The sequence below is a fragment of the Heterocephalus glaber genome, unplaced genomic scaffold (genome assembly GCF_053883595.1).
Source record: "Heterocephalus glaber isolate CG9 unplaced genomic scaffold, H.glaber_assembly_v1.0 deba00001606, whole genome shotgun sequence".
NCBI classification, from domain to species: Eukaryota; Metazoa; Chordata; class Mammalia; order Rodentia; family Bathyergidae; genus Heterocephalus; species Heterocephalus glaber.
Window position 1 is genome coordinate 40,244,506 of NW_028258377.1, and position 27,623 is coordinate 40,272,128.

General features: G+C 54.6%; 1 protein-coding gene across 9 annotated transcripts in view; it reads right to left on the reverse strand.

Annotated features, from left to right (window-relative positions):
• Positions 1–9,191: 9,191 nt before the first annotated feature.
• Positions 9,192–27,623, reverse strand: part of Anxa6 (annexin A6) — a 46,730-nt gene continuing 28,298 nt past the window's right edge. For 6 of the 9 annotated variants that reach the window (XM_004836662.4, XM_004836665.4, XM_021241897.2 and 3 more), the window contains 12 exons: positions 26,905–26,986; positions 25,810–25,904; positions 25,387–25,500; positions 25,194–25,284; positions 24,436–24,515; positions 23,957–24,010; positions 18,087–18,104; positions 17,153–17,246; positions 15,830–15,925; positions 13,137–13,195; positions 11,522–11,644; positions 9,192–9,533 (listed from right to left, as the gene is read on the reverse strand). In XM_004836662.4, coding sequence (XP_004836719.1) covers positions 9,474–9,533; positions 11,522–11,644; positions 13,137–13,195; positions 15,830–15,925; positions 17,153–17,246; positions 18,087–18,104; positions 23,957–24,010; positions 24,436–24,515; positions 25,194–25,284; positions 25,387–25,500; positions 25,810–25,904; positions 26,905–26,986 — 966 coding nt within the window. In that variant the 3' untranslated portion in view covers positions 9,192–9,473. Of the gene's footprint in view, positions 9,534–11,521; positions 11,645–13,136; positions 13,196–15,829; positions 15,926–17,152; positions 17,247–18,085; positions 23,829–23,956; positions 24,011–24,435; positions 24,516–25,193; positions 25,285–25,386; positions 25,501–25,809; positions 25,905–26,904; positions 26,987–27,623 lie in introns of those variants that run through there. The other 3 variants (XM_087194992.1, XM_087194988.1, XM_087194989.1) reach the window with 2 other exon arrangements.

Genomic DNA, 27,623 nt, shown 5'->3' on the forward strand with positions numbered 1-27,623 from the left:
CACGTTATGAAGCTGCTCTGGAGGTCCTCTTTCATGAATGTCTTCAGGAAGTGCGATTTTTAAAAAAATATGGTGAATGCTACTGACAAGGGCAATTCAACAGAAAAGCAGGCTCATGAAAACATGGCACTGTGTCCTCATCTACTTTATTCACCGGGTCTGGCTCCGTGAGACTTGCGGCTCTTCCCCAAAGTCAAAATGACCCCAAAAGGTAAACATTTTGAATTGGTTTAGGACATCAAGACAAGCAGGACAGTGTAACTGAAGACACAAAAGAAGATTTCCAGAGCTGCTTCAGAAAGTGGCAAGAATGATGGGATAAGCGTGCTCAGGGTACGGGAGGATTTCGAGGGGAATTACTGGTAATGTTTTTACTGTAACACACTTTAAAATATTTAAATATTAATTGTATTTTGTGATCACAGCAAGATATTCTCAAGGGACTGCCATAATTATTATTATTATTGTTATTTTGTTTGGCAGTATTAGGGACTGAACCAAAGGCCTTTGCACTGAGCTACATCTCCAGCCCTTTCCATTCTTTTTCTTGAGACAGGGTCTCACTAAGTTGCCTAGGCTGGCTTGAACTCGAGGCCCTCTGGTCTCAGCCTCCCAGAGAGTACCACTACACCAGGCTGGGACTGCTCTTCTGAGACCTAATCCCCCCCACACCTCTGGTCTGATGGTTGATGTGGGACCAGCCCTGGGCCAGGCCCATAACAGCCATCCAGTGCTTACTTAGGGGATTCGTGGGTGTGACTTTGTGGATTTCCCAATCCACCGGATCTGTTGAAAGCTCCCCAGGGACGGAAACTCTTTGCACCATTCGGACCTCGGCACACCTAGGGATTGAGCAGACTGTGCCCAGCACAGACCCAAGGAATCCGACCATCTGGAGGAGTAGGGTTCTACAGGCAGCACTTGTGCTAAACTCCAGGGGTGACCCTGGAGTGTGCAGAGTTGCCTGAGTTCCCTGAGCGGGGTCTCCAACTCCAAAGTGAGAACTCTGCTCAGATACCGACAGACACGGAGAGCAGGTGGGAGGGACTGAGCGCCCCTCACTTGTGTGAGCCACCCAAGTGTCAGATCCATGGGTTCTGAAGGGTCCCACACGAGCGGTAAGTGACCTTATCTGAACTTGGAGGACAGGCAGCTAGAAGAGGTCACGGGCTCGCACATTTTCATACATCCACTGTCCACCCCAAGCAAGTGGTCCCACGGGCAGGTGGTCTTCCAAGATGTGCCAATGTACTGCCCATGAAGGGGAGCGCCCCACCACCCAGGGGGCCCATAGTATTCCTGGCCGATGGCCACTTGTAGAAAGCTCAGATCTGCCTCCTTGGATGGCTGTGCATCAGTGGGAACAGATTCCTGCAGGACTCTGCCCTAGCCTCCGTTCGCCATCCCCTTCCACCTCCTCTACAGCCGCCTGATGGCCTTTGCTCCCTGCCCCGAGTCTTGGCCTCTGGCGGCCGAACTGGCCCATCCACGTACCTCTGGCTCAGCCAGCGCTGCTCTGTTTACCTGTTCCTCCTTGGGAGCCGCTCCTGGCCTTCCCGCCTCCATGGCTGCCCTCCTCCTGCTGCACCGTCAAGCCCTCCTCCCTTCACCTCTCCCTGAAAATGTGACTAGATGACTGTTGGTGCAGTTTGTTTGATGTCGGCCTGAAGTGAGTATTCTCAACCCCGGGGGTTGTGTCCCCACAGGGCATCTGGTCGTATCTGGAGACATTTGGCCATCACGACTAGGGAGGGGGTCAGCCAGTGGCCTTTAGTAGGCAGAGGTCAGGAATGTTCCAAACAGTGCACAGGGCACGGTGCCAGGTCCGGCGCCCAGTGGATCTGAGGACACACCACAGTATTTTTAGGGGCCTGCTTCTCCGAACATGGCACTGGCCCAGTGTGTCCACTGTGCTGGGCTATGAATCTGTCAGTAGGGAAAACCCACGCTAGAGTGTAAGTGACAGGTGGCCACGGACAATCTGGTCCTCCTCCTCCTCCTCCTCCTCCTCCTCCTCCTCCTCCTCTTCTTCCTCTTCCTCCTCCTCCTGCTTCTCTTTTTTCTTGGCAGTGCTAGGGGTGGAACCAGGGCCTCACACATGCTAGGCAAGCCCTGTAGCACTGAGTCACATCTCCACCCTTTTCTTCTTGGCTCTTACTGCCTTCAGGGTAACCAGTGAGTGCTTGTGGAAGGACACTGGGGAGGTGGGAATGAGCTACAGGATGAATCGCTAGGACCACATCAAATGTGACCATCACATGCAGTATTCCTGATGCTGGGATGAGGGGATCCCGGGGAGACACAGTGAAAGATGAGACGGATGGACGGAACTCTGGAGCCTCGGATACTGGGCTGAGGAGTTTTGCCGCCATCCTGGAAGCAACAAGGAACCGTGGGGTGCTGTTTCAGGCCTGCAAGTGGTCTGATTTGAGGACAGTGAAAAGTGTGTCTTGAGAAAGGGGACTTGACTAATTAAGGAATATTCAAGTCTTGAATCCACAAAATATCCCTCCCTGTTTCATTCTATGAAGTTGCAACTCATTGCCTGAGGAGCTGGAAGCAGTTTTTTCAGATGCTGCTAGATATAAAACAATGAAAACACATCGCTATGGCTCTGCTAGAGATCAGCACCGCAGGCTCTGACTCAGCCTTCGACTTCCTTGCTGAGCTCACCCTCCTGCCTGTGAGTCGCTTCTCTGTGGGTCCAGGACCACTGTGCAGCCAGAAAGGGGCATCGGCTGGGATCGTCTTGGGAAGGATGTTAATGGCCAAGTGCTTCAGCTTTGTGTCCATCAGGATTCCCAGGTCTTGGGTGGGGCCTTCAGTCATTGGTTCTCACCCGTGGCTGCACCGTGAGCGAACTGGGGAGCTTAGTGAAAATTCGGGCTAATTGGACCAGGCTCTGGGGCCAGGGATGCACATTCACAGAGCTTCCCAGGGGCTCCAAGGTGGGAGCTGTGACGCCACCCTAGAAGCTGCCCTTCTGGTTGGTTCTGATGCAGGTGAGCCCAGGACCTCGCTGTCTCTGGGTCACCTTGGTCTTACTTACTTTGTGTCCCAGGGAGGTGCCTTCTCAGAACAGGTCAGAGACCACGATGACGGCAAAGCCTGGACTCTGCAGAGAACAGTGCTGCCGCCCTCTTTTTCTGGGTCACAGAACCTTAGACACAGTGAGTGTAAAAGGAAAAGATTAAAACTCAAATAAAGTCACTGAGAGGAAATAGGATGCATGTAATTCTGCAAGCATTTGAAAAAACAGGATTCAGGGATGTGTTTTGCAAAAGTGTGCTTCCCAAGGAGACAGATACCGAGAGGTGTGATGCAAGATTCTTGTCAAAGGAAGAGGATCCAAGAACAAATGTTGCAAGACTGTGCTGCCAAAGGAAGTGGCTTCTTAGTCCATCAGATCTGGAGCAAAGCTGAGAGACTCTCACCCAGCTCTCTGGACAGCGGGGGAAACAAAGGCCCAGGGAGGAGAAGGCGATGGCCCGGGCTGGGCGGGGTGTGGTAGGTGAGGCAGCGTCACAGTCCCGGCTTCCTGGCCACCCCCTTCGGCTGCCCTCTCCTCTACTCCTCGAGTAGGCGCCACCTGTTTTTCTGCAGGTCCTTAGTCCAGGTCCCAGCCTCTACATCACCCTTTGAAACAATGCCCAGGGTCAAAGGGTGGGACTGAATCCATGCCTGGATCAGCACCTGCCAGACAGGGGCTGCAGCCGGCAGGTGGCTGGGGCAAACCAGAGAGGAAGAGCAGCCTGATGATGTGTCTTAACCTCAGAGAGGAAGCCTGGTCACCAGGGGGAATTTCCCAGGGTGAGGTCTCATGCATATGCAAATGCTGCTCCCCAGCCACCCTGGACTCCGGGACAGGAGCGGGGAGAGGAGAAAGGACACTGGGAAGACAGAAGGCGAGAGGCCTGAACACCCCAGGCTCTCATGCTTCCCCTCAATTGTCCCTAAAACATTTTCCAGTAGGAAAATTGGGAACCTGAGGCCCAGGGAGGAGGTGTCTGGCCCTGGAAAAGGCAGGACATCCTGAGCCCACAGGGAGAGCCGGTCTCAGAAGTGACGAAGGATTCGGTGATACTACTGCTGCTGAAGGCGACAGTCATGAGTCTTGTCTTGTCTTCAGTCTTGAAGTCTTCACTTGTCTAGTCTTGAGACAAGACAGCCAGTCTTGTCTCCCCACAGTGAGGCATCCCGGAGGACAGCACAGGTCAGGGCTGTGAAGAGGGGGCCTGTGAAGAGGGGGCCTGTGACTCCTGTCACCGTGCTCACACGCAAGGCCGCCGTGCTCAGCCTGAGTCTGAGATGTCTAGCAAAGTTTCATTTTAGGTTTCCATCTCACTCACCAGGGGAATTTCATCCTGGGAACAGGGCAGGTAGTGACCCTGACTCACCTCGGGCAAATCCCAGGGCTCTGGTGTTTCAGGGCCCCGCGGGGGCAGGGGAGGCAGGAAGGGGCTGGCACTGTTAACCCCTGCACCACCGGCTCCCGGCGCATCCACAAGCAGGGTCCCTCCTCCAAAGCAGGAGCTCCTCAGCCCCACTCTGAAGTCCACTCCTTTCCAAGGCTGGCTCCAGGCACTGCACAGTGCTCCAGGGAGCCAGTCTTGTCTCCCCACAGTGAGGGATCCTGGAGGACAGCACAGGTCAGGGCTGTGAAGATGGGACCTGTGACTCCTGTCACCGTGTCGCATGCAAGGCCGCCGTGCCCAGAGCCGTGTATGGCACAGTGCGACGCTTGCTGAGGGAAGTGTGCGTGTGTGAAGGGGAAGGCTGGATGCCTGTGGAGCTCCCGTGTGCTCAGGTCTGCACACACTGTGTCCTCACACCCCGGCAGTTCCCGCCTTCTGGCTACTACAATGGGCCCAGCAACTTCAGTTTCCTCTGTGTAGTCAGCAGTGTTCCCAGCAGAGTACGTGCCTGTGCATCACCAGCAGCCTGTTTCCAACTCGGGGTGGCCACAGTGTGTCCCCAGGGGCACACTGTTCCATGGGCTCTGAGTGGAAACATCAGTTTCCCTCCCTCTCTGCTTCTGTCAGGCCCCCCAAGTCCAGGTCCAGAGCCCTCAGAATGGGGTGCCCAGAAGGGAGCTCCCAGGGAGGAGGTTGTGGCTACAGCCGGCAGCACAGCAGGCAGAGGGCGCCGAGGGGAAGGGTAGGTGGGACCCAGCACAGGAGGAAATGCTCTGAGCTTCGGGAACAGCCGCCCAGGGAAGGCCCATTCCCAGAGGACTGTGGCTGAGGGCTTGTCGGTCCTCGCCCAGCTGAGGGGCTCATATCTTGCCTGTAAAGCTCCCTGCTGCTCCTGGGTGCCCAGGTAATGCCACCTGGCTTGTATCTGGCTCCTCCTCCACTCCCCAGAGCAGGATGGGCCCCTTTTTCGTTCTCTTGCTCCCTAGTGTCTTTTTTCCGTGTCTGCTTCCTCTGCCCTGGCTCGCTTCCTCCTGCCTGCATACCAAGCTGCTGGTCCTGCATACCCTGCCGCTGGTCCTCTGTGGCCCCAGCCATCTTTTCTTTTTGGACCAAGGATCGAACTCAGGACCTTGCACGTGCAAAGCAGGCGGCAGAACCACTGAGCTAAATCCCCGGCCCTCAGCCGCCTTTTCTAAAGGGCATCTCTCGTGCCACACCCCATCCCAGGAATATTTGGGGGCTACCAGGACCTGCAGGATAAAGTCCAAAGTCCTTTTCCTGGACTCGTGTGACCATCCGGGAGGTGACCTCACACAACAGAGGTCCCCAAGGCCTCCGATGGCCTCTGTCTTCCCAACACTGTGCCTGCTCCTGCTCCACCCCTCCTTGCTGTGCTCGGCTTCGCGGTCTTTGAACTCCCTGTCTAAGGCCCCGTTCTCCAGGAGATCTTTTCAGAGCTCCCTGCAGTGAATCTGTGGGCTGGCATTCAGCTCCCTGTCTCTGTGCACTTGGTGGCTTTGGTCAGATAATCTGCTCTCCCCACGTAGCTCGCTGAGGTGAGGGTTCAGTCCAGCCGTGGAGGCTTCGAGAGGCCCCTCCGCAACTGATACTTTCTGAAAAAGTGCAATCCTGCCTACCATTAACCCTAAAGAGCTGATGTCCACTGAGCCCACCCCGGGTCCAGCAGTGTGCTAAGAGATGCACATGCCTCGTCTTACTTAAAGCTGTCACGTCCCAAGAATTTCCCACTCGCCTCACTCTGTCTGCAAAATGGGGAAGTCTCCTTTGGGAAACCCGAGGTCTGGTGGGAATGGAGGCCAGTCAGACAGATGCTGATTTACCGCTTCTGGGTTCTGAAATTCAGGTTGGGCAACTTGGCACTTCTGCCTCCCGTTGTCAGCTGCCGGCTTCTGCCATGGAGAGGGGAGGAAGGAGCATCAGCAGATGCAGCAGAGCAGGACCCAGGGGCCCAGGTCCTGGCCCCAGCTCCGGCCCTCATGGACAGCAAGGCCACTATCCTGCTCTGCGGCCTTGGTCACCACACCTGTCACACGAGAGTGCTGGCCTGTGTCGACATGTGATGTTTTCCAGCACCTTGCCCTGCTGCGGAGATTCGTTTCCTTGCCAGTCACACGCCGTGGAGGAGAGGAGTGGGCTGACTCATGGTGACTGATCTCAGCCAGGCCAGGCACAGGGACCAGCAGGAGTCAGCACAGCCAGGGTTCCCACGCCACTCTGGTCAGCAGCAAGCATGAGAGCGGAGGTTCCCAAAGAGCTGCTCTCTGCTCAGCTCCAAGGGCAGCTGCTTCGCCACCAGCCACTTCCTTCAGAGATTTCCCTGCGGCCCCAAAGCATGAGCTTGGCTCATCCCAGGCCACAGGGTCTAAAATGCGCTTTCCTGAAGGGAATCTGCCGCGCCCAGGGCGGGGGGAGCAGTGGGCAGCTGGGGAAGGTGACCCTGGCCTTGTGCTCACTTCAGAGGGGGGCTTCAGGGATGGGACAAAGTACGGGTGCTTAGAAAAGTCCTGGGCCCAGGCCACAACCACGGCGGGGGGCGGGGCGTCCAGCTGTGCCCGCTGCGGCTCTGCCGTGACCCTGGGCCAAGGGTTCCCTCCCTGTGGAGTGACAGTGGTTTCCTCTGGGGCCGAGGGGGCGAGGGGAGTTTCTGAGGGCCCCTCCCACGCAGGACATCACGGTCTTGCTCCTGGCTCCCACTTTGAGACGGCAATCCTTCTGCTTTCTCTGTCTTTCACATGAATTTAGCCCCGCCACTTCTCCTCATGGAATTTGGCCACAGACGCAACTTCCGGTGCAGTTTTGGAGAGAGCCAGCAGGTGGAACCCCAGTGGGAGCCCGGAGGGACTGGGCCCCTGAGGATCCAGTCCTCAGCACCTCAGGTGGCACAGGGAGGCCCTCGAGAGGGTCAGCTTGTGGACAAGTGAACAAGGCGCTTCCGGTTCGGAACAAGAGCCTCCCTCTTCTGCTGCAATTTCAAGAAAGCTTACGGTGTGGTCTGGAGGCACCTGGATCCTCCCCACTGCTTCCCACCTGCCCTTCAGGAAAACCCTTTCACAGGGCCACACTTCCTTCTGACGGGTTTCTTCCCTGCCTCAAACCTCCAAAGGCTTCCTTGGGCTAGAAGTGAAATCCTGAGATTCGTGGTCAGAAGCTGGATCCAAATCCCATTTCCAATCTCACCTTTCTCATCCTACAAATCCTCCAAGGCCCCCTCCCGTTACTGGCCAATCCCCAGCACAGCCACCTTGGCTGACAATGAGGTGGAAAGTGCGTGTGGGAGCTTTAGAATGGCACCTTGTCTACCTGAAGTGCTTCTGTACCCAGGCCCCTCTTCTGCTTCCCTTGGCTTCCTGGGGCTCCTCTCTTCTCATTCCTTGGATTCTGTTGCTTTCCATTCCACTCCCCACCCATTTCCCCCTTAAGACGTCACTCCTGCTGCCCTTGTGGCACACATGTCCCTGTGACCTGCAGCTGAGCACCTCCTTGCCATCGAAGCTCAGCAAACATCACGGTACCCTCTCAGCCCCGACAGCTGAGCCTGGTGCAGGGCAGGAGTAACAGCAGCTGACCCCAAGCCATGCAGGCGCAGCTGGGCATCTCCACGCCCATCTTATCTGACTCAAATCCCACGAGGTGATAGGTGAGGTCCAATTAAGAGCCCACTTTACAGACAAGGCAGAGGCGGCTCAAGGAAGTTACACACACAGCCACGAAGCCCTCGCTCCAAAGCCCTTAACCATCTTGCTAACTTATCATTCGGTAACAGCTCAATTAAATTGGACAAATAGGCAAAAAAGCTCTCCACTGACCTTCAAGGGATTTGGGCTCACTGCCTCGTGGAGGAAAGAAAGGAAGTGGAGAAGACACAAGATAACTTTTTAGTTCACACTATGTCAAAGGTGAAGAGTTCTTCAAAATTGTCGGGTCCAGGGGCTGGGGATTTAATTCAGTGGGTCCGCTGCCTGCCTTGAAAGCACAAGGTCCTGAGTTCAATCCCCGGTACCAAAAAAAAAAAATCGTTGGGTCCAAACCTCACTATGAAAACGGGAAAACTGAGGCCCAGGGATGGCAATGAATGGCTGGCCCAGGGTCATGCAGAAAGGGAGGGACGAGACAGACCCAGAAGGCCTCTCACCTGGCCCTGCTGGCCGCACGGCCATTACCTCGACCTTGCTGAACTGTGATAACCTGGCTGGCAGCTGGGTAGTGGCAGAGCCCCCTGGGCAGCGGGCGGCTCCTGCTACAGGCACTGGGCAATCTCAGGTCCACAGACCCGGCTGGCTGTGAGGCATGAGGAGCACACAGAGAGAGGGTCAGGCAGCAAGAGGGGCGGAGGACCTGAGACCCCAGGAGGAGCTGGGCCAGCGTCCAGACTCAGGCCGAGCGGTCTTCTCAGGTAGGCCCGGAAGCGCCCGAGGGGGGACTCAGATTCAGCAACCTGGGTGGAAGGAGGAGGACCAGGCTGCAGGTTCCAGCAGGAGGAGGGGTCCCCACTGGAAATATGTTTGTGTCTCTTTCTGTTCTTTTGTGAAGAGAATGAACGAGACTCAGGGAATGCATCAGAGGCTCACTCTAGCACATCAGTGTTAAAAGAGAAGCCAAGATTTTTTTTTTTGTCCCATTCTGATTTTGTATTAAGAAGACAGAGACTCAGGACAAAGGCACTGGCCCAAGGTCAGTGTGGAAGGGGCTGGTGCCGACTCGCTCCTTCCTCCGGGCCCACCGCCACACCCGCCATTCAAGGCACACACCACGCGGTTCAGACAGGCTCAGTGTGTTCAGGGGTTGGACAGAGCCGGAAGCAGGGCCAGGGTGGCGGGGGAGCAAGCTGGGGAGTTCTGAGGAGAGGCGGAGGAGGGTGGACGGGAGCGAGGGCTGCGGCTCTTCAGCCACGCAGCGCGAGGGGCGGCTGTGGGAGTGGGGCCGTCCCAAGCCCAGGACGAGCCCAGCCGCGCTGCCTCCTTGTCTCTGCAGCTGGAGCAGCAGCTCGGTCACGGTCGCTGCCGCTGCCGCCCGCATCTTAGCAGAGGGGCTCCCGGCCTAGTCCTCGCCGCCGCAGAGGGCCAGCAAGGCCTTCCTGAAGTCTCCGGAGGTGTCGCCCTGGCAGAACAGGGAGAGCAGTGGGAGTCGGACGACCCTGTCCCAGGGCCCACACCTTGCTGCCTCCCTCTGTCCCTGCGTCCCCAAGACAGTGTCACGTGACGTCACAGAGCCCCCCCCCCCCCGCAGGTAAACGTGACCATGACGGTTTGTGGCTCCGAGATGCTCAGGAAGACCTGCCAGGTCTCAGCCTGGCTCCAGGCCCCTGCATGCGACATGTGAGCCCTCATGGGACCAGCGCTACGCCAGGGTGCCTCCGGGATGTGACAGCACCATGTGACCCTGCACAGCAGGCCGGGAGGCCACTGTGCCCGCGGTGCGGGTTCCCTCACAGAGCTGCAGCCCATGTGAGAGAGACAGATCTGGGCGCTGTTTTTCTTTGGGTATTTTGTGACATATGATTTTTCTCAAAATAACATATTCTCATTATAAACAATTTCAATCAAAGGAATAATCATTCAGTAAAACTCTGACACCTAGTTCCTCAAATCAAGAAACAGCCACTGTAGCTTGCTGCCATAGTGCCCAGCTATAATTCCAACGCTTAGGAGACAGAGGCAGGAGGATTGCAAGTTGAAGTCCTGCGTGGGCAACTTAGTGAGATTCTGTTTCAGAAATTAAAAGAATTAAAAAAAAAAAAGTAGCCACTATTACTACTCCCCCCCCCCTTTTTTGAGACAAGGTGTTGCCATGTAGCTCAGGCTGACCCTGAACTCTTGATCCTCTTGCCTCAGCCCCCTGAGTGCTGGGATTACAAGTGTGTACCATCATGCTTGGCTGTTACAACTTTCTTGTATGGTTTCCCAGCAACAGTCTGTGCATATGCAAATATGTGTATGTGTATAACATCTTTTTCCACACAAAGACACATCCTGTCCAGGGCTATATTTCTGGACTTAGAGAATATTCCAGATCAGTGCATTGAGACTTGGCATGCTTTTTCAAGGCTACGTTGCATTCTATTTATGGATACAGAGGCTAAGTATCCCTTATCCAAAAGGCCTGTGGACCAGAAGTGTTCAGAGTTTTGGATTTTTTGAATATTTGCATATACCTAAGGAGTATATAATTTATATAAAATTTTATGTAATATCTTGAGTAATTACGTGCATGAAATGAGAGTTTTGTCATGTGACAGTTCCCCTAGTGCTGTCATGTTGCTGTCTAGAAAGGTTTAGATCTTGGAGCTTTTCAGACTTTTGATAGTCAGACTGGGGAGGCTCCTCTTGCACCATGATTTATGTAACCAGTTCTGTACAGAAGGCTCCAGTCTTACTGCTATAAACAATGCTGGCAATGTTATTCTCTTACATGTCTTTGGGAACATGTGGTTATGTCCACAGAATAAATTCCTGTAAGTATGTAGATTACCAAGTCAAAAGTAGAAATATCTAAAGATTTGAAACTGCCAAATTATTGTCTGAAAAGTGCCGTAAATTAAAGTTTCCCTCAAGTCTTCAAAGCTGTGAGAGGGATTTAAATATCCACTAAACCTTCAATATGGCCTGTGGGGTCTCATGTCCTCTCAACCAGACACTGGCCACACTCAAAGACCAAAACGTGGGCTCCATAAGTCAGAGAAGCCCGGCACAGAAGATGCCACTCTGCGTGGGCCCACAAAACATCAAGACAAGGCAAACTGTCCAGAGGAGCAAGCAGCCTAATGGCTGCCTACGGCGGAAAGAGGCAAACGGGAGACAGTGGAGCAGCCGATGCAAAGGCCTGGAGACCAGCTGGTGGTAACAGGAGCACAACTCAGTAGATTCACTAAGAATTACGGAATTATGGAATGTAAATTATACTTTGATAAAGTTGTTTAACATGTAAAAAACGGAATTTGTTTCATTTGGAAAACTTTGGCTATGGACTTTGGATACTCCTGGAATCTATTTTGGTGTGAACACTGCACACCCTGCATATGTACACACACTGGCTTCCCACAGGGCCGCCCATGAGCGCTGTGGGACCCCCTCGTCAGCCCCCCTTACCTCGATGGCCTGGTGGAGAGACTTGTCGTACTTCTCAATGAACTCCCGCCGGATGTTGAGCATGTCTATCTCGCTCCGGGAAACCATGATCCTGGTGAGGGTCTTCTCATCAGTGCCAGCCCCCTGGTGGAGCCGGGCATATGGGAGACAGGGCAGAAGCAGAGACAGAGCTGGGTCAGGCAAGAAATAGTGGGTATCTGGCCCTCTCCCTTTCGTCCTCCAAAACCAGGGTGGAATACTCTGTGCCTGTCCTCCATGAACAGTCCTGACCCAAGACTCCCCTGCCGGGACTGGCCAGAGGAGAGGCGGAAGGTACCACCTGGGTTGAGCAGTATCCCCTCCCAAACAGACCCAGATGGAACCTCAGAACCTGGCCTAATGTCAAACAGGGTCTTTGCACACATAATTACTATCCCTATTTCTTTTTCTTCTTTTTTTTTTGTACCGGGGATCTAACTCAGGACCTTGGGCTTGCAAGGCAGGCAGCGGCACCACTGAGCTAAATCCCCGGCTTCCTATTTACTTATTTTAATTTTCTTAATATTATTTTGCAGTACTGGAGATGGAACCCAGGGCTTTATGCCTGCTCGGCAAGTGCTCTACTACTGAGCTCCTTCCCCCGCTCTGGTGTCTTTGAAGAAAAGGCCACGTGAAGACAAAGGCAGAGAGTATAGTGATTTGTTCATAAGCCAAGAAACACGAAGGATTCTCAGCAACCACCGGAAGAAGCCAGGAGCAAGGTACAGGACAGTTCCTCCCTTAGAGCATTGGACAGGACTGAGCCTCCAGACATCTGGATTTTGGATCTCTACCTTCTAGTACCAGGACTGGATAAGTTTCTGTTGTTGCCTGATTTATTCTAATTTGTTGCAGAAATCCTAGGAAATGAACTGGGGGCCGCTCAGAGGGCGGGGACAGTGGGGCTGGCTCTGCCAGAGTTTCTGGGCCTCAGGAGCCAGCCACGTACACACAGGTGAAACCCACTAGGCTTCTGTTTCCTGCTCTGGAAAAGGGGGTGCTCCGTGAGCTCACGGGGTGGCCACGGGGCCCGCTGCTGCCAGGGCAGTGGCACACTTGGCACAGGGGTTGGCAGACAGTGCTCCGCTTGGGGCATGTGGCATGACGTGCGCTCAGTCCTTCCTTCCTGAGCCCCTGCTCTGGCCAGGTGAGCAGCTGAGACCCCGGTGGCTGGCTGGGGGGTGGCCTGGGTTTCTGAGCAGAACAGGGCCGAGCACCGGAGACCTTGGAGGATCATTTGTCAGCTGCTAGCATGTGAATGCAGAGGGCACAGTGTATGTCCCCGGAGCAAGTCTGCCACCATGGCATTTGGGGCAGATGATTCTTTGCTGTGGGGAGCTCCCCTTCACATTGTGGGGTCACTAGCAGCTCTCTCTCTCCCCCTCTCCCTGACAGAACAGGCCAAGTGGTGACAACCAAAAATGTGTCTGGACATCGCCAAATATCCTCTGGGGAGAACTACTGTCCTAGAGCCAGACAGGGGGGCTCGCTGATGAACAAGCAGGAAGCAGCTATGGGAGTCCTGACCAGGGCCCAAGTGTCAGTGTGCATGAACCGAGGCACTCGAGGGGGCGGGATGGTGGACCAAAGCGCTTACCTTCATGGATTTGTAGAGTTTGTCAGCAAAGAACAGAGGCTTGTTCTTGACGCTCTGAACTGGTGGGAGGAGAGACGCGGGAAGCTTGGTCAGAGCCCAGTGCACTCAGACCAGTGGGAGCGAGCCTAGGCCACGAGTGTTACTGTGTTTTTAAGACCAAGATGTGATGGGCCAGGAATTTAGCTCAGTGGTTCCGGCACCTGCCTCACAAGCGCAAGGTCTTGAGTTCAATCCCCGGCACCAAAAAAAAAAAAAAAAAAGAAAAAAGAAAAAGACCAAGATGTGAATGTAGAGCTGTTTTTTCTAAACTAAAACCTCAGTGTTCAGGTGGAGCTGCAGCACTGGTGCTTTGTGAGAAATGAGCAGGTTTGGGGCTGTGGTTTGGCACCCAGTCTCTGAGAGGTTCTCTACCGCTGGCCTAGACTCCGGGCTGGCTTGCCCTTCGGCCCTCTTCACCTCCCAACCTGGCTCTACAGAGCACTGCCATGCCCGGGTAACACCCAGGGGTGACATCTTCACTTCCCCTTCCAGGGCCACCTCCTTTGGCTCCTGCCCAGCCCTGGCCCTTCCTGGGCTGCAGCTCACTCCCCGTTGAGGTGCACACAGCTCACCAAGAGGAGCACAGCAGTCAAAGGGGTGGACCCCTCTGAACCCCACCCACAGGGGCTCAAACTTTCACGCGGATCGAATCACATGAGAAGCCTAGGCTGGCCATCAACTTGTGATCCTCCTGCCTCAGCCTCCTCAATGCTGGGTCTGTACTACCACGCCTGGCTTCTAGACACATTTTGAGAACTCATCACTTGAGGACTTGGTAGAAATGCAAATTCTCATGCTTCACCCTGAGGGTGCTGGATGTGAAGCTCTGGAGGTGGGGGGCCTGTTTATCCCAGCTCACCCGGGACACCCCCGCAGCCGCTCACGGGCAGGGCGCAGCCTGGCCTCTGATTCAGAGAAAGACCACCCCCAAGTGAAGCATGGCTGCCAGTTTACCTGAAGGCACCGTGCCAGGCAGCTACCTGATTTCGGGGACCAGGGCCCTCTGAGATCAGCTGACAAGAAAGAGCGCCTGCAGAGCTAACTGGGCGGCAGGGGCGGGCAGGAGGCCTCACCTGAGTACCTGTGTGTACGCAGGGAAATCTTATCAAAGCCACCTCTGGGCTGGTACTCTCGTTACCTCCCACCTACTCAGAAGGAAACGGCACTTGGTTTTGAATTTGCGTGAGGACAGACAGATAGCAAGAGGCCGAGCAAGGATCCCTGTGGCTCCCTGGGCTCCTGGGCAGGAAGGAACCACTGCCTGCCAGGTAACAGCAGCACCTCCACTTGTCCAATCTCAAGCACCCTTCGCCACGTTTGGCACCTCTGAACTCAAAATACGTTTTTATCACTGATGACAGGTGAAACTTTCCACAGATGTCTCCTGGTAAGATCAAAAAGCACCTGCACCACTACAAGGCATTGAATAGTAAATTAAATAGGAGCCCCAAAATAATTTATGCCAATAAATACAATCTGACCCTTGTTCTATCTTCTTATCTCTCTCTTTTTTTAGAATAAATTTATTATTTTTTTGTTTTGGTACCGGGGATTGAACTCGGGTCCTTGTGCTTTCGAGCCAGGCGGTGGAACCACTGAGCTAAATCCCAGGCCCTCTATCTTCTTATCTCTTAGGGAGAAATGGAAATTGAAAAGGGATTTTTTTCAAAGTCAAGGACTCAAGTTATATGGGCAGAGTACAAAAGAGAGTCAGATGCTGGGAAGAGAGAAGGGAAAGGTGCGTGCGTGTGTGGGGTGACGGGTATGTGTCTTGCGTGCATGTGTACACGTGCCATGTGTGGTGCCTGCTTTGGTTTAAGTCTCCTGTGTTCACAGGGGGGCTTTCAGAAGGCCAGCAATCCCAAGGGCTCTAACCTCACAGGACCGAGCCATTGAAGAGATCAGATGTGATGGCACCATGGAGGCGGCAGATACAGGAGGTGGGTCGAGTTGAAGGGAAGGGGTCCTGGGAGCGTGACCTCAGGTCCTGTATCTGGTCCCTGGCCCCTTCCTCTTGGACTCTTTCCCCGCTCTGCTCTGTGGCTGCCATGAGGTGAGCAGCTTTTTCCCGTCATGCCCTCTGTGATGTTCCTGCCTTGCCACACACAGGCTGAATGCAATGGAGCCGGCTGACCACTGACCAGCACCCCTGAAACCGTGAGCCAAAATAAATCTTTCCTCATTCCTCTAAGTTGTTGTTTGGTTTTTTGTTTGTTTTTTTTTGGTACCGGGGATTGAACTCGGGGTCCTTGTGCTTGCGCAGCAGGCAGCAAAACCACCCTCTAAGTGGTTTTTTTCAGGTACTTACTTGGTCACAGTGATGAGAAGGTGTCTCACACTGTGTGCACATACTGTGTCCTGTGTGTCTGTCTGGTGTGTGTGTGTGTGTGTGTGTGTGTGTGTGTGTATTCTAGGCATGTAGGACACTGAGCCCTTCCCCTGCCTTCCTATCATGTTCCTGGTTCTTTCCCTGGACAGTCCCCCCTCCCTGCTCCACCTTGCAGCCTGGACAAAGTCCTCAGGATATCAACAGTCACACGCCTGGCAGGGCCTCTGGAGGTGACCGAGGCAGGAGGCTGCTGTGGTCACTCTTCCAGGGAACCCAGCCACATTCCCAGTGCTCCCAGCCCCTCTCCATGGTCCCTGCCCATTACCAATGGCCACAAAGGCGTCCCTGACGTCCCCAGACATCTCCTTCTTGATGACATGCTCCACGTCGTAGTTGGTCTTCTTGATGAATTCCTGGAAGACTGACCGCAAAAGAAGCACAGAGGGCAAGGTGAGCTTCAGCTCAGAGAGGAGAGCTCGCCCACCCTGGCCTACGGCTCCACCCAGAGGCTGTGCCCAGAAAGTGGGAAGGGCAGCAGACAGGGCCATGGCTAGGCTCAGGGCACTCCACAGGTCACTATGAGAGTGAGGCCGGCCCTCAAAGCCGCTGTGGCTCAGAGCTAAATCTGTGCTGGGTCAGCGCCTCCAGCTTGGGGCCTTAGGCAAGTTTAAGGACCCAGGCTGGCACAGGGAGAGGAACAGGGTCCTGGTCACAGCTCTGCCCAGACTGCTGGGGACCGAGGCCTGTGCTCTTTCTGCGCTTCCTTGTCCTGGAGTGTCGAGTTGGGACAGGGATTATTCTAAGCAATAATCACAACGATGCTTAGAGAGCAGGCCTGCTGCCCAGTGCTGTATGGGGGTAGTGTTTTTTGTATCCACACAACAATCAAGTGAGGCGGAACTGAAATCCCAATTCCTAGATAAGGGGATTCAGGCACAGCATTCAGCAGCTTGCCCAGCCAGTCACATGGCTGATAAGCAGGGGATTCAGATCTGTGTCCAATCTGCTCTTCCTTCTCTTAGTTCTGGGATTGAACCCAGGGTCTCGTGCGTGGTAGGCAAATACTTGACCACTGAGCTGCTCCCCAGTTTTTAAATGACTTTTATTTTGAGAAAGGGTCTTGCTACATTGCCCAGGCTGGTCTTGGACATATAATCCTTCTGGCTCAGCCTGCCGAGAGCTGGGATTACAGCCATGCACTGCCATGCCCAGTTCCAAGTCTATTCTTTAAGCCACTAAGTTAAGACTACATAAATTTTGAAAAGTGCTGAATAAACGCATGTTAAATTGTAGATGTCTTAGTGGAAGGGGCACTTTATGGTCATCTAATGAAGGGCCACAGCATGCAGGTGTGGTTCAAGGACTTCCATGGGGTCTCGTGTTCCCCCCCCACTGCCTTGTTCCTGGCCACCTATGAGCCACAGCACCGGACCTCGGGATCCTTCTCAACAGAGCACCGAGCCAGAGAGTCGGCCTCAGAGGTCAAATCACCTGTGTCCCTCAGCCCAGGGGCCTGCCTGCTCTCCTAAGGAGCTACCGGGCGCTGCCCTAGGGCGTGTGTGCCAGTGTGCCCAGTGCCCGTGGGCCACAAACTCCTCCTCAGATTGGGCTCCTCCTGCTGGCCCGGAAGGGTCCAGTGAAGTCTCACCTCTCCGAAGGTGCGGAAAGCTCCTGGTGCACAGGATCGTCATGAACCGTGTCTCCAAGGAAGCTTTGTCTCCACTGGGCGTGTCTGCTATTTCCTGTGGAGCCCAGGTTGGGTCATCAGGTGGGAGGGGAGACAAAAAGCTTTGGTTATTGGCCACTTCTGCATCTTTGCCAAGGCCAAGGGGAAGCAGCAGGGGACGAGTCCAGCCACGCTGAGCCTGGGGCAGAGATCTGGCCCTTTCTTTGTGCAGCCTCGAAGGCAGTGGCCTCCACATTCTCCTCCCTGGGTCCCAGGGGCCCTGCGGACACACGCAGATGGGCCCGGTGCTGCGGCCTGTGGGACGGGCTAAAGTGGCACTGGGCAGAGACTTGGGGTTCTCCTTCCTTCCTTCCCCCTCTGAGAGCCCCAGCGGGGAACACGGATGTTCACATCAGCAAGGAAAAGTGGCCCAAGCACTGCTCCCCCCAGGGGGGTCAAGGGCAAACAGCTGAACACCACAGTTCTGTGCCTCCACACTTGTCCTCTAGCCAGCTGCACTTCTGTGTGTCAATGTAAATTCCCTTTAAAATAACTTTTTGTAGGTTAAAAGAAAGTGAGTCGATTTAAAGTGAATAATAATAGCTGGTGTACAAAGCGTGCCAGCGGCGATGACCACAGTTGGGTAAACACTCGCCCAGCCCCGTTTTTACCATCAGGGTCCTTACGGGGCCCGAAGGGGAGAGAGAGAAGCTTCGGAGGAGCCCCCCAAAGTCACTCGGATCCTGCCCCGCTCAGCCCCAGGGCAAGGGCAGTATTTCTCTCTCATGTGCCCTGCTGGGGATGCCCTCGGGCTGCACAGGCTAGGCCAGCGCCCTGTCCGCATTACAGCCCAGCCCCTGCCAGACTTCCCTCGCAGCGGTGGACTATTGGCACCCGAATGAAGAACGGGACTCACCAAGATCTCCGCAGCCACCTGAGAGTGGGGAGGAGAGACAGGAGGGAGAGACGAAGGCGAGAGTCAGAGGAGGCTGGAGAAGACGGCTTTGGGGTTCTAGGGGACAAGGGGAGTGGCCCAGGTCCCAGGCGACAGCAGAACCACCACGAGGGGTCTGATCTGACGTGGCCAGCACTTGCAATGGGAGCTCAGCCCGGGGGATTGTTTAGTTTTGATTTTTATTACCACATGTTTGCCATACACAACGACTGCACCTGTCACGGGGAGCTGCTACCTGCAGGCAGCACATCTCAGTCCTTTTTACATCCCCTTCCCTCCTCTCCTTTCCCCAGGCCTGGGAGAGTTACACACAGGTCCCCCGGAGGCTGCAGGCCTTGGTCTGTCTGAAAGCTGGGAGCTCTAATCCTCATCCCTTCCCTGCAGACCCACCACGAAGGTCCAATGTGCTCATCGGCTCGGGCAGGGCCGCAAGGGCTGGGGATGCTGGAATTGAAGGCAGCAGGGAGCCAGGGAGCCAGGGCCTGGAGGAGATCACACGCTTGCCTCGCGAGGGGCACACAGCCAAGCACTGGAGGCGGACAAGCATTTTACCAGGGTCCATTTTAATCCCTGCTTCCTGCAGAGCACAACCTCTCCTGCTATTCATTGATTTTGTTTTTTTTGTACTGGGAATCGAACTTGAGTCCTCATGCTTGTGGGGGAGGCGGCGGAACCACTGAGCTAAATACCCGGCCCTGCTACTCACTGTTTTGCTAGGAAAGCAGCTGTGACTTGCAGTGCCTAGGAACCCAAGAGAGCTGGCCCTGTAGGCCCGGGTCGGGGACACCCCTGCCTTCTGCCCGACTCTGCCGGCCACCGTATTCCTTGGGTAGATGCAACACTGGTCTTTTTTTTGTTTGTTTTTTTGGTACCGGGGATCAAACTTGGGTCCTTGCGCTCACACAGCAGGCAGCGAAACCACTGAGCATCCCTGGCCCCAACATTGGTCTTTATAATTTCCACAACAGCGTTAAGCTCTGGAAACCTCTTCACTGAATAAATTGGCCAAGTCCATCAGAAGTTAAGATGCATGTGTCTCTAGTCAAGGCTTTTGGTTGCTAGGAATGAGCCCTATGGAGACTGGCGAAAATCTTATGCCACATAACACAAGGGTGTTTATCATAGCCGTTTCTGTAGTAGAGAAAAGTGGGAAACAAGCGAGGGATACCCAGTCAATGGAAACAGCTCCTGCAGCTGCTAGAAAGGGCCTTGGGCTGGGGCTGGGGGCTGGGGGTTGCGCTGGGGCCACCCAGAAAGGCAAGCTGAGCCTGAGGAAGGCCCTGGGTTCGATCCCTGGCACTGGAGAAAAGCAGGGAGACTGATCTACAGAGATAAAAAGGGGCTCCCATTTAAATTATATAAAACAAGTATAGTATAAGCAGTTTGTATAATAATGCTCCTTTTATCTAGATTAAAAAAATACAAACATTCACAAAAAGTACATCAGAAATAGTCAAGACATGCTTGACAGTGATTACCTTTGAAGAGAGAGAATGAGGGAAAAAACTTCTGCATTTAAAAATTAATCCTGAATTTATGATCACATTCCCCCATCACACTACGCATTCAACCCAGGGCCTCATGTATGCTGGGCAAGTACTCTAGCATTGAGCTATGGGCCCAGCCCTTTAAAAAATTTTTAAAAATTTGAGACAGCATCTCACTAAATTGCCTGGGCTGGTCTTGAACGTGTGATCCTCCTGACTCAGCCTCCTGAGTTAGGATTACAGATTTGCTTCTGGTTTTTAAATATTTTTCTGTATTAAAAACACCTAGTTGAATCCTGAAGGCATGGTGGTAAATGAAATACACCAATCACAAAAGGCCAAAGGTTGTATGATTTCACTTACACGAAATACCTAGAGTGGTCAAAATCATAGACAGAAAGTAGACTGACGGTTATCAGGGGCTGGGGGAAGAGGGACTGGGAGTCACTGGAGTCAGAAGTAATGGCTGTACTTCAGCAAACGGACTTAATGCCGCTAAACTGTACACTTAAAATGATTAAATTTAAATAAGATGCTAAATGTTACATATAATTTATCAAAAAATTTAGAAAACATGTTGAAAAAAGCCTAGTATTATTTAAGGAAAATACATGGAAAAGGGGCAGGTAGTTTAAAAATTAAGCCAAAAAGGGCCAGGGATTTAGCTCAGTGGTTTTGCCATCCGCTATGCAAGTGCAAGGGCCCGAGTTTGAGCCCCGGTACAAAAAAAAAAAATTAAGCCAAAAAGAATCAAAAGTGTTAAACATTTTCATTTAGTCAGGTGAGAGAACCGTTGACATTTTTGTTTTTTAAAGCACCTTTAAGAGAATAATTAAAAAAAAAAAAGTGTAGTGGGCAATAAAATAACATTGAACACAGAAGTGTTTCCTTATTAGCTGAGCTATTTCATGCCCGAAATAATCTGTGCATTTCTTCAAAGGGTTAAACACAGGGCCAGGGGTTCAGCTTGGTGGCAGAGCATTGCCCACCAGGCCTGAGGCCCCGAATTCCCTCCCCCTCCAGCAGAAGACTCCCAACAACAACAACAACAACAACAACAACAACAACAAAGAAGCAAGCAAACAGACAAGCAAAAACCAAGTATTGGAAACTGCACAAGTGTTTGTGAAGCGTTATTCACAGCTGCAGGCAGAGCCCGGATGTTGTCAGCCGCTGAGGGGCCCAGCGCAGCACAGCGCAGCCCATGTGGACCGGACAGCAGGCCTTGGCAGTGAGGAGGGGTGAGGCACTGGCAGAGGCGGCCACATGGGCGGCCTTGCAGACGCGATGCCAAGTGACAGAAGCCAGCAAAGGCCAAATACTGCAGTTCCACTGATGTGAAACGTCCAGAACGGGCAAGTCCAGGTCGGAAGGAGACTGAAGGAGGCCAGGGCAGGTGTGGGGAGGAAATCAGTGACTGCGGACGTGGAGAGAACTGCTGTGGGGGCAATGAAATGTCTTACAGTTGAGGCGATGATTGTACAGGCCTGTGAGATACTAAACCCCGCTGAATTGTATACCATTTTTATGCTTTTCATAGGTATAATCATTTTTAATAATTTCAATTTTCACGTTACAGTTATACTAACTTTTATCTTTTGAGTAGGAAAAATTTATTGAGAAAGATAGCTTCTGTCTAAGAGAGACAGAAGGGGGACTGCAAAGTGGGTTGCCCCAGTAATTTTTATCTCTTAACAAGCCTTTTTGCATACTAATTATGCAGAATAATGAGTTTTACGGTGAATTGTGCACTTTAAATGAGTCAACAGTGTGGAATACGAATTATATTTCTGTAGAGCTGTTATATTTTTAAAAATCTGGGGATTGACTGACTAAAAATAAATACAACACGCCTTGTGGGCCTATCCTAATTAGGATCTACATTTTCCATGGCTCACACTGCAACAATGACAGTGAAAGAGGAAGCTATCAACAGTGGCTGCCGGTGAAGGCGGAGGCCTAGGCAGCTACCAGCTGGGGAGCAGCCCCGCCTCCCAGACGAGATAGGAAGGGCCCGGGATGCAGCCCAAAACAGCAAAGGAACGCCAAGTACCACCGCACATTGTCTTTCTAACGGAGGAAACTGGTTCTGTTCCTCAAATACCTTTGATTCTACATCTATTTTGTTTTAACATTCCCATTTCACCTCTAGAAATCTACTCTAAGGAAAAACTCATGAGTGTGAGAAAAATCTTGGCTACTGGGAAGAGGGGCTGTTAAATAGAGTATGGTGGCTTCAGATGTGGAACAGTTCTGTCCAGTAACTAGTTAACCAGTACTGATGTTTAAAAAATATGCAGCAGTATGTCCAGAATGTTAGGGTTTTGTGTGTCCCCCGCCTCCCCGTATCAAGGATCGAACTCAGGACCTTGTGCTTGCCAGGCAGGTGCGGTGCCACTGAGCTACATCCCCGGCCCTAGAATGTTAGTTTTTAATAGTTATAAATCAGGAATCTTTTTTTATCCATATGTAGAAAGATAATTTCAATATACACTATTAGATTATTACTACCATGTCAGGGATGTTTCCCTTACCTCTATTTTCTGAAGTTTCCGTGAAAGGATGTTACTCGTGAGATAAAAGATTGCTAGTTATAAGAAGAGTCCACACTGAGATCAGGGTTCGAGTCCTAATCCCCAGCTGAGTCAGGCAGCTTTGGCCCCAGGATCCCTCCGTTTCCCCAGCCAGGTTCTCTCTCTCCCCTTCTCACCGGCAAAGCAGCCGCCAACAAGGCCGCCAGCGCCCCCTTCCGGCAACAACTGGAAGCACAGCCTCACAGATAGATCTGTTCCAGTGAAACCTTTGTAGGACTGACAGTGAAACTGGAGAGGGAGGGTGGGCATGGGGTGAGAGCTAAGGCCAAAGTCCTCCTTAGCAGGCGAGGCCGCTGTGGCACTGCTTAACAAGCATTCACTGAGTGAATGAATGAAATGCATCTCAGCAAGCCACCCCGGTGTCAGGCCAGCGCCCATAAACAGCGCCACAGTGCAACTGAAATATCATTGCGGATGCAGTCTGCAGCTAGACAGCTGGGCAGCAGCTACCTGACTTGGAAGCTGCAGGGATCACGCCTGTCCTGGTCGTGGAGGATAATGGTGGGTTTGATAGTAAGGGCAGACTCTGGAGCCGGGCAAGCCCAGGTCCAATCAGACCAATGCCACTCAGAACAGTATCCTCGGAGAGGTCAGGAGCTCCATTCCTCTCCAGCACAACAGGGAACATAACAAGTACAGAACAGGTGCATGCTCGGTATTACAGAGCGTGCATTTTAATCAGTGCAATTCTGGTTGTATACTTATCGGGGTGGACTGAGGGATTTTTCTAGCTCAGGTGCTGTTGCAATATATCACAAGTATGCCGGTGGGGCTGGGAACAGAAAAGCTGGTTTCCCGACTCCCAGTCCATCATATGCCAGTGAGGAAAACACTCCTGGCTCTAAGAGTCCCAAGGCTAAAGCTGCCTGCTAACATCTGAAATCCAAAACAAGCCAATTGTGGGGTTAACTCCTTATAGCCTGCGCTGCTTACCGCCTGCTTCGGGCGCAATCAATACTGCGGTCTCCGTACTCTTCGACCCACCAATCATAAAATAAGGGGGCTGGGTTCACAGTCTGTGGTGTCTGCACCCCAACCCTGGATGTGGAGCTTTTAGGGGTGGTATGGGGCAGCCAGGGAGCAGAGACCGGAGACCGGGCCCCGGGCCAGGCCAGAAGATGCTGGGAAAATGGAGTTGGGGTGGCCTGGCCTCCAAGAGAAGCCCCGTCCAGACCGAGCTCCCCAGCCTGAGAAGCAGGGCAGAAGCAGAGCAGCTGAGTGACCCTAGAGAGCCCCCCGCCCCACAATCACTGTGCACAGGGCGAGCACGGCACGTGGCAGCCCCGAGGAACTGGTTTTCTAGGCTTCCCAGGCTTCCCCATGATGCGCCCTGGTCTTCACTCCATTTTGCAGATCACAAACGGAGACTTCAGCCCCCAGGCCTCTTCCCAGTGAGATCTCAGACCTGCTCCCTCCTCTGGGTCTCAATTCCACCCGGGCCACTGATTCACTGTGTGGCTTTTAGAAGCATTAACCTGGCCCCTTTCCCCTGTAACCTGAGAGGTTCGACCCGGATGAGCTGGAGTCTCTTCCTCTTCTGATGATGCTGATATTCGCACAGGAAACGCCAGTGAGACCAGCACCAGATTTCCCAGCCTCACTCTGAAAGCCCGCAGTCTCTTCTAAGGGTGGAGGTAGAGGGCCCAGAGCCCTAGCATCTGCCCACCCTGCCAGCCACGCGCCTGCTGGCGTCTGCCCCAGTCCCAGATGGCCCAGGGGCCGTAGACAGAGGCCAGAGCCAGGGTCTCACCTGGGCATCTTCCCCAGCCTGGTCCCGGTCTTCTCCTCCCTCCTCACGGTTTCCCTGCAGCCGGACCAGCGAGAAAAGTCAGTTCCCAAACACCCACCCGTCCCTGGCCCTCAGCCACCACGGATCCCGCCCTGTCCTCACCTCCCGAGCCCCTTTCCTCGTCTGGAACAATAACCCTGCCTTCCAGGTGGAGGTGCCCAGCTCCAAGGCTGGCACCCGGGCCCTCAGTGCTGTAAGTGAGGGTCTCTCCTGGGTGGGGGGAATTCATGGGACGGAGGAGGAAGCCCGGGGACAACACGGAGAGGGTCGCCCGTGCGGCTCTGCCTGTGAGCCGGGGGCCGGGTGGCAAGGAAAGGTACCAAGGCAGCTGGACAAGTGAGCAGCAGGTGAGGTGGCGTGACCCCGAGAAGGCAGACGGGAGGCCCTCTCCTGCGCCCAGGATGCGCCTCTCCTCCCGCCTCGGCTGTGAAGTCACTCACCGTGGCCAGAGAAACGAGGATCCTCTTAAAGTGGCCGGATGTGTCTGAGCTCAGTGCATCCTCCAGGGACTTGTGATAGTCTGAGACAGAGAGGGAGCATGGGAGCCACCGGCCAAGGCAACTTGGTGGCCGAGGGCCCTGAAAGCGCAGGCTGAGCCAGAGCAGTGTGGGGGGAGAGGTAGGAATAAAGGAGTCTGCAGGGGCCCTTGGGGCACCAAGTCACCCCCGGATGCTTTTGTCAGGCAGCAATGTGGGCCCTGCTCGGCGCCCCTGCTCTGTCCTGGTGGCTGGCGCGTCGCCTCTTCTGGCTGACGTCCTCTCCTCTCTGCGTTTGCTCTCCCACCTGCCCTCCCACCCCGCAGGTGCTGGACCCTAAGCACAGCTCTGACCCTGACACCCCTGCTCGGAAACCCCACACCTCTGCTGCTTATGGGAGGGGCGAGAGTTCTTCAGAAGGCAAATACGAAGCCACTTGTTTGAAAATTTCGAGACGGTGATGGCTCAGAACGCTAGCAGGCAGGAGGCGCTTCTCAGCTCGGGGCCGCACCCTGGAAGCGTCCCCCTGCCTTAGTGGCCTGGGACACGGCCCTCCCCACTCCATCCAGGCTCTTCTGCCTCCAGGACCATGTGCTCTTGGGACACCTGTCTTTCCCGACACAGGTGGGGCACACCCGAGGGGCCTGTCAAACCCTCGCGGACCCTGAGGGAGGAACCAGGCCGGAGCCGGGCGGCCAGCCGTGTGGGCAGGGCTCACTCACCCTCCTTGTAGGCCTCATTGATGGCCCGGATTTCGGCGTTGGTCCGAGTGGCCAAGATTTCAATGAGGGCCTTTTCATCCGTGCCTGCTCCCTAGAGCGTCCAGGCAGAGAGGCCCTCAGGCTCCGTCCTGACACCCGCGTGCCCGTCAGCCCCGGCAGGGGCTGGCCCCGCCCTCTAGCGCTCAGACCGTACCTCCATGGCCTTCTTCAACTGCTTGGCGTCATAATGCGCCGGCGGCATCATCAGCCCCAGCATCAGCCTCGCCAGGTCTCCAGAGACCTCAGACTTCAGGTCAGCCATTAGGTCCTGCACGGCGGGCGGAGCTGAGTTAGAGGGGCCTGGGCGCTGCCAGAGGACGGGGCTGTGTGTGGGCCGAGGGAGCCCGCGTCTGCCTCGCTGCTGCTGGACTTCACACTGAGACGAGAGCCTGGCCCCCCACGCCGCCCGCCCTGAGCCTCTGGCTCCAGCTGGCCGAGGCGCACAGGGCTCGCGCAGCCCAGGCAGCGGGGAGGGGAGAGGCACCGAGGGCCAAGGTCCCCGACCACACGGCCAAGGCCGGTGCGGAGCTTCGTGGCGGGAGGGAGGCCCATGGGTGTGGCCGGGCTGGGGGCTCACCCGGCCGAAGTGGGACTTGAAGGTCTGCCGGATCTGCTGACGCTGGGCGTTGCTGCGATGTGTGATGATATCAATGATCGCACCTTCGTTGGTTCCTGAGTCACCCAAGCCACACGCCTCAGAGGAAGGCCCGTGACTCAGCTGACGGCCCCCACCAATGTCAGCCTGGAGTCTGCTCGGGTGCCGTGTGCTCCTGAGCCCCTGCAGCTGGCACCCGTGCCGAGGCCACGCCCCTGCCCTCCCTGGAGTCTTCCCTGCTTCCTTCTGCAGTGTCACTGGTGGGGGAAAGGGGCAGCTGGGGGCAGGCAGCACTGGGTGGGAGTCAGCGCTTTGGGTTCTGGCCTTGGCTCACGTTAATGCCATCCATCGCAGATCTCGCACAGAGTCTGTCTTTCAAAGCATTTTTACTTCTGTCATCTTACAGACCTAGAAATGCTCGGAAGGTATTCTCATTCCCACGACAAACAGAAAGGAAGCCCAGGGGGTGTGGGACTTACCCTAAGGCCCTGGGAGTCACTTCTGGACAGGTAGGAGGAGAAAAGGCACAGGAAGCAAACCTTAGCCATCCTGTCCCCAGCCCGGCTTCTGGCTTCTGAGCGCAGCCCAGCCCCGGAGTGGGTGAGGACCACCACCCAGCCACCCAGCCACCCAGCCACCCAGCCGGCCTGGCAATCAGCGGCGGCTGGGGCTGAAGGAGCTGACCAGCAGGGGGCGCTCTCGCCCCAAGGCGGAGGCTCTTGGGTCACACAGCCGGTTAGTCCTCACTTTACAAACGGGGAAGCTAAGACCCCGAGTGGCTGAAAGACTTGCTCAGTCACACAGTGAGTCAGCAGCAAAGCCAGGGCAGGAATCCAGGTTTTGTGAGCCACACCTTTCTTCCACACCAGGACACTGCACCAATGGGCCGCAGGACACCCTGGTCTCTAGGAAAGACTCCCAAGTTCTTCCTCAGCTCTGTCACCCCTGCTTCCTACATGGTCCGTGCCAGGAGGGGCCCAGGAGGGGAGCACTCGAATAGCAGGCCCTGGTTGGAGGCCGTATCCATCCCCTCACCCAGCCCACTGCCCCCAGGCCCACCTGCCCCCAGCCCCTTACCGAGACCCTTCATGGCTTTCCGCAGGGCTTTGGCATCTTCGTCGGGGTTGAAGTCGCTGGTGGGGCGCACGGTTCCCTTCATCTGAGAGAAGCAGTAGGAGCGTCAGCAGGTGTCGGGGGCTCTGGGCTAGGCTGAGAGGAGCATGGGAAGTGGGGGAGGCTTTCCCCACAAGCCCCAAACAAAGCAGCTTGGGGAAAGAGGCCGGGGTGAAGGCACAGCAGAGAGACCCTGAAGCAGAGATAGAGATAGAGAGAGAGAGAGAGAGAGAGAGAGAGAGAGAGAGAGAGAGAGAGAGAGCGCGAGCGAGCACGCGCCCAGGCCTGGGGCAGGGAAGTGCTGGTCAAGGGGCCGCTGCTGCAGGACTGAGCTCATCCAGCTCCTGTGGCTGCTCACTCCCCTAGGGTCCCTAGTCCTCCAGAACCCCAGCCTGGGCTGGCTCTGTTGCCTGCGGGGTCCCCTGTCCCTGAGGAGGCAGCCGAGTTGTTCAGGGACATCAGAACGGCCTCCCCATGTCTGGTCACCTGCTTCCCACATTTGTACACACCCCGCGCTCCTTTTAATACCTACACCTCACTCATCTTCTTTCCTGGCTTACTTAAGCACATCTGGAAGACTGCTTTTTTGTTTGTTTGTTTTGGGCCTGGGCATCAGACTCGGGGCCTGGCACATGCTAAGCACATGCTCTACTACTTGGCTACACCCCAGCCCAACGCATCCA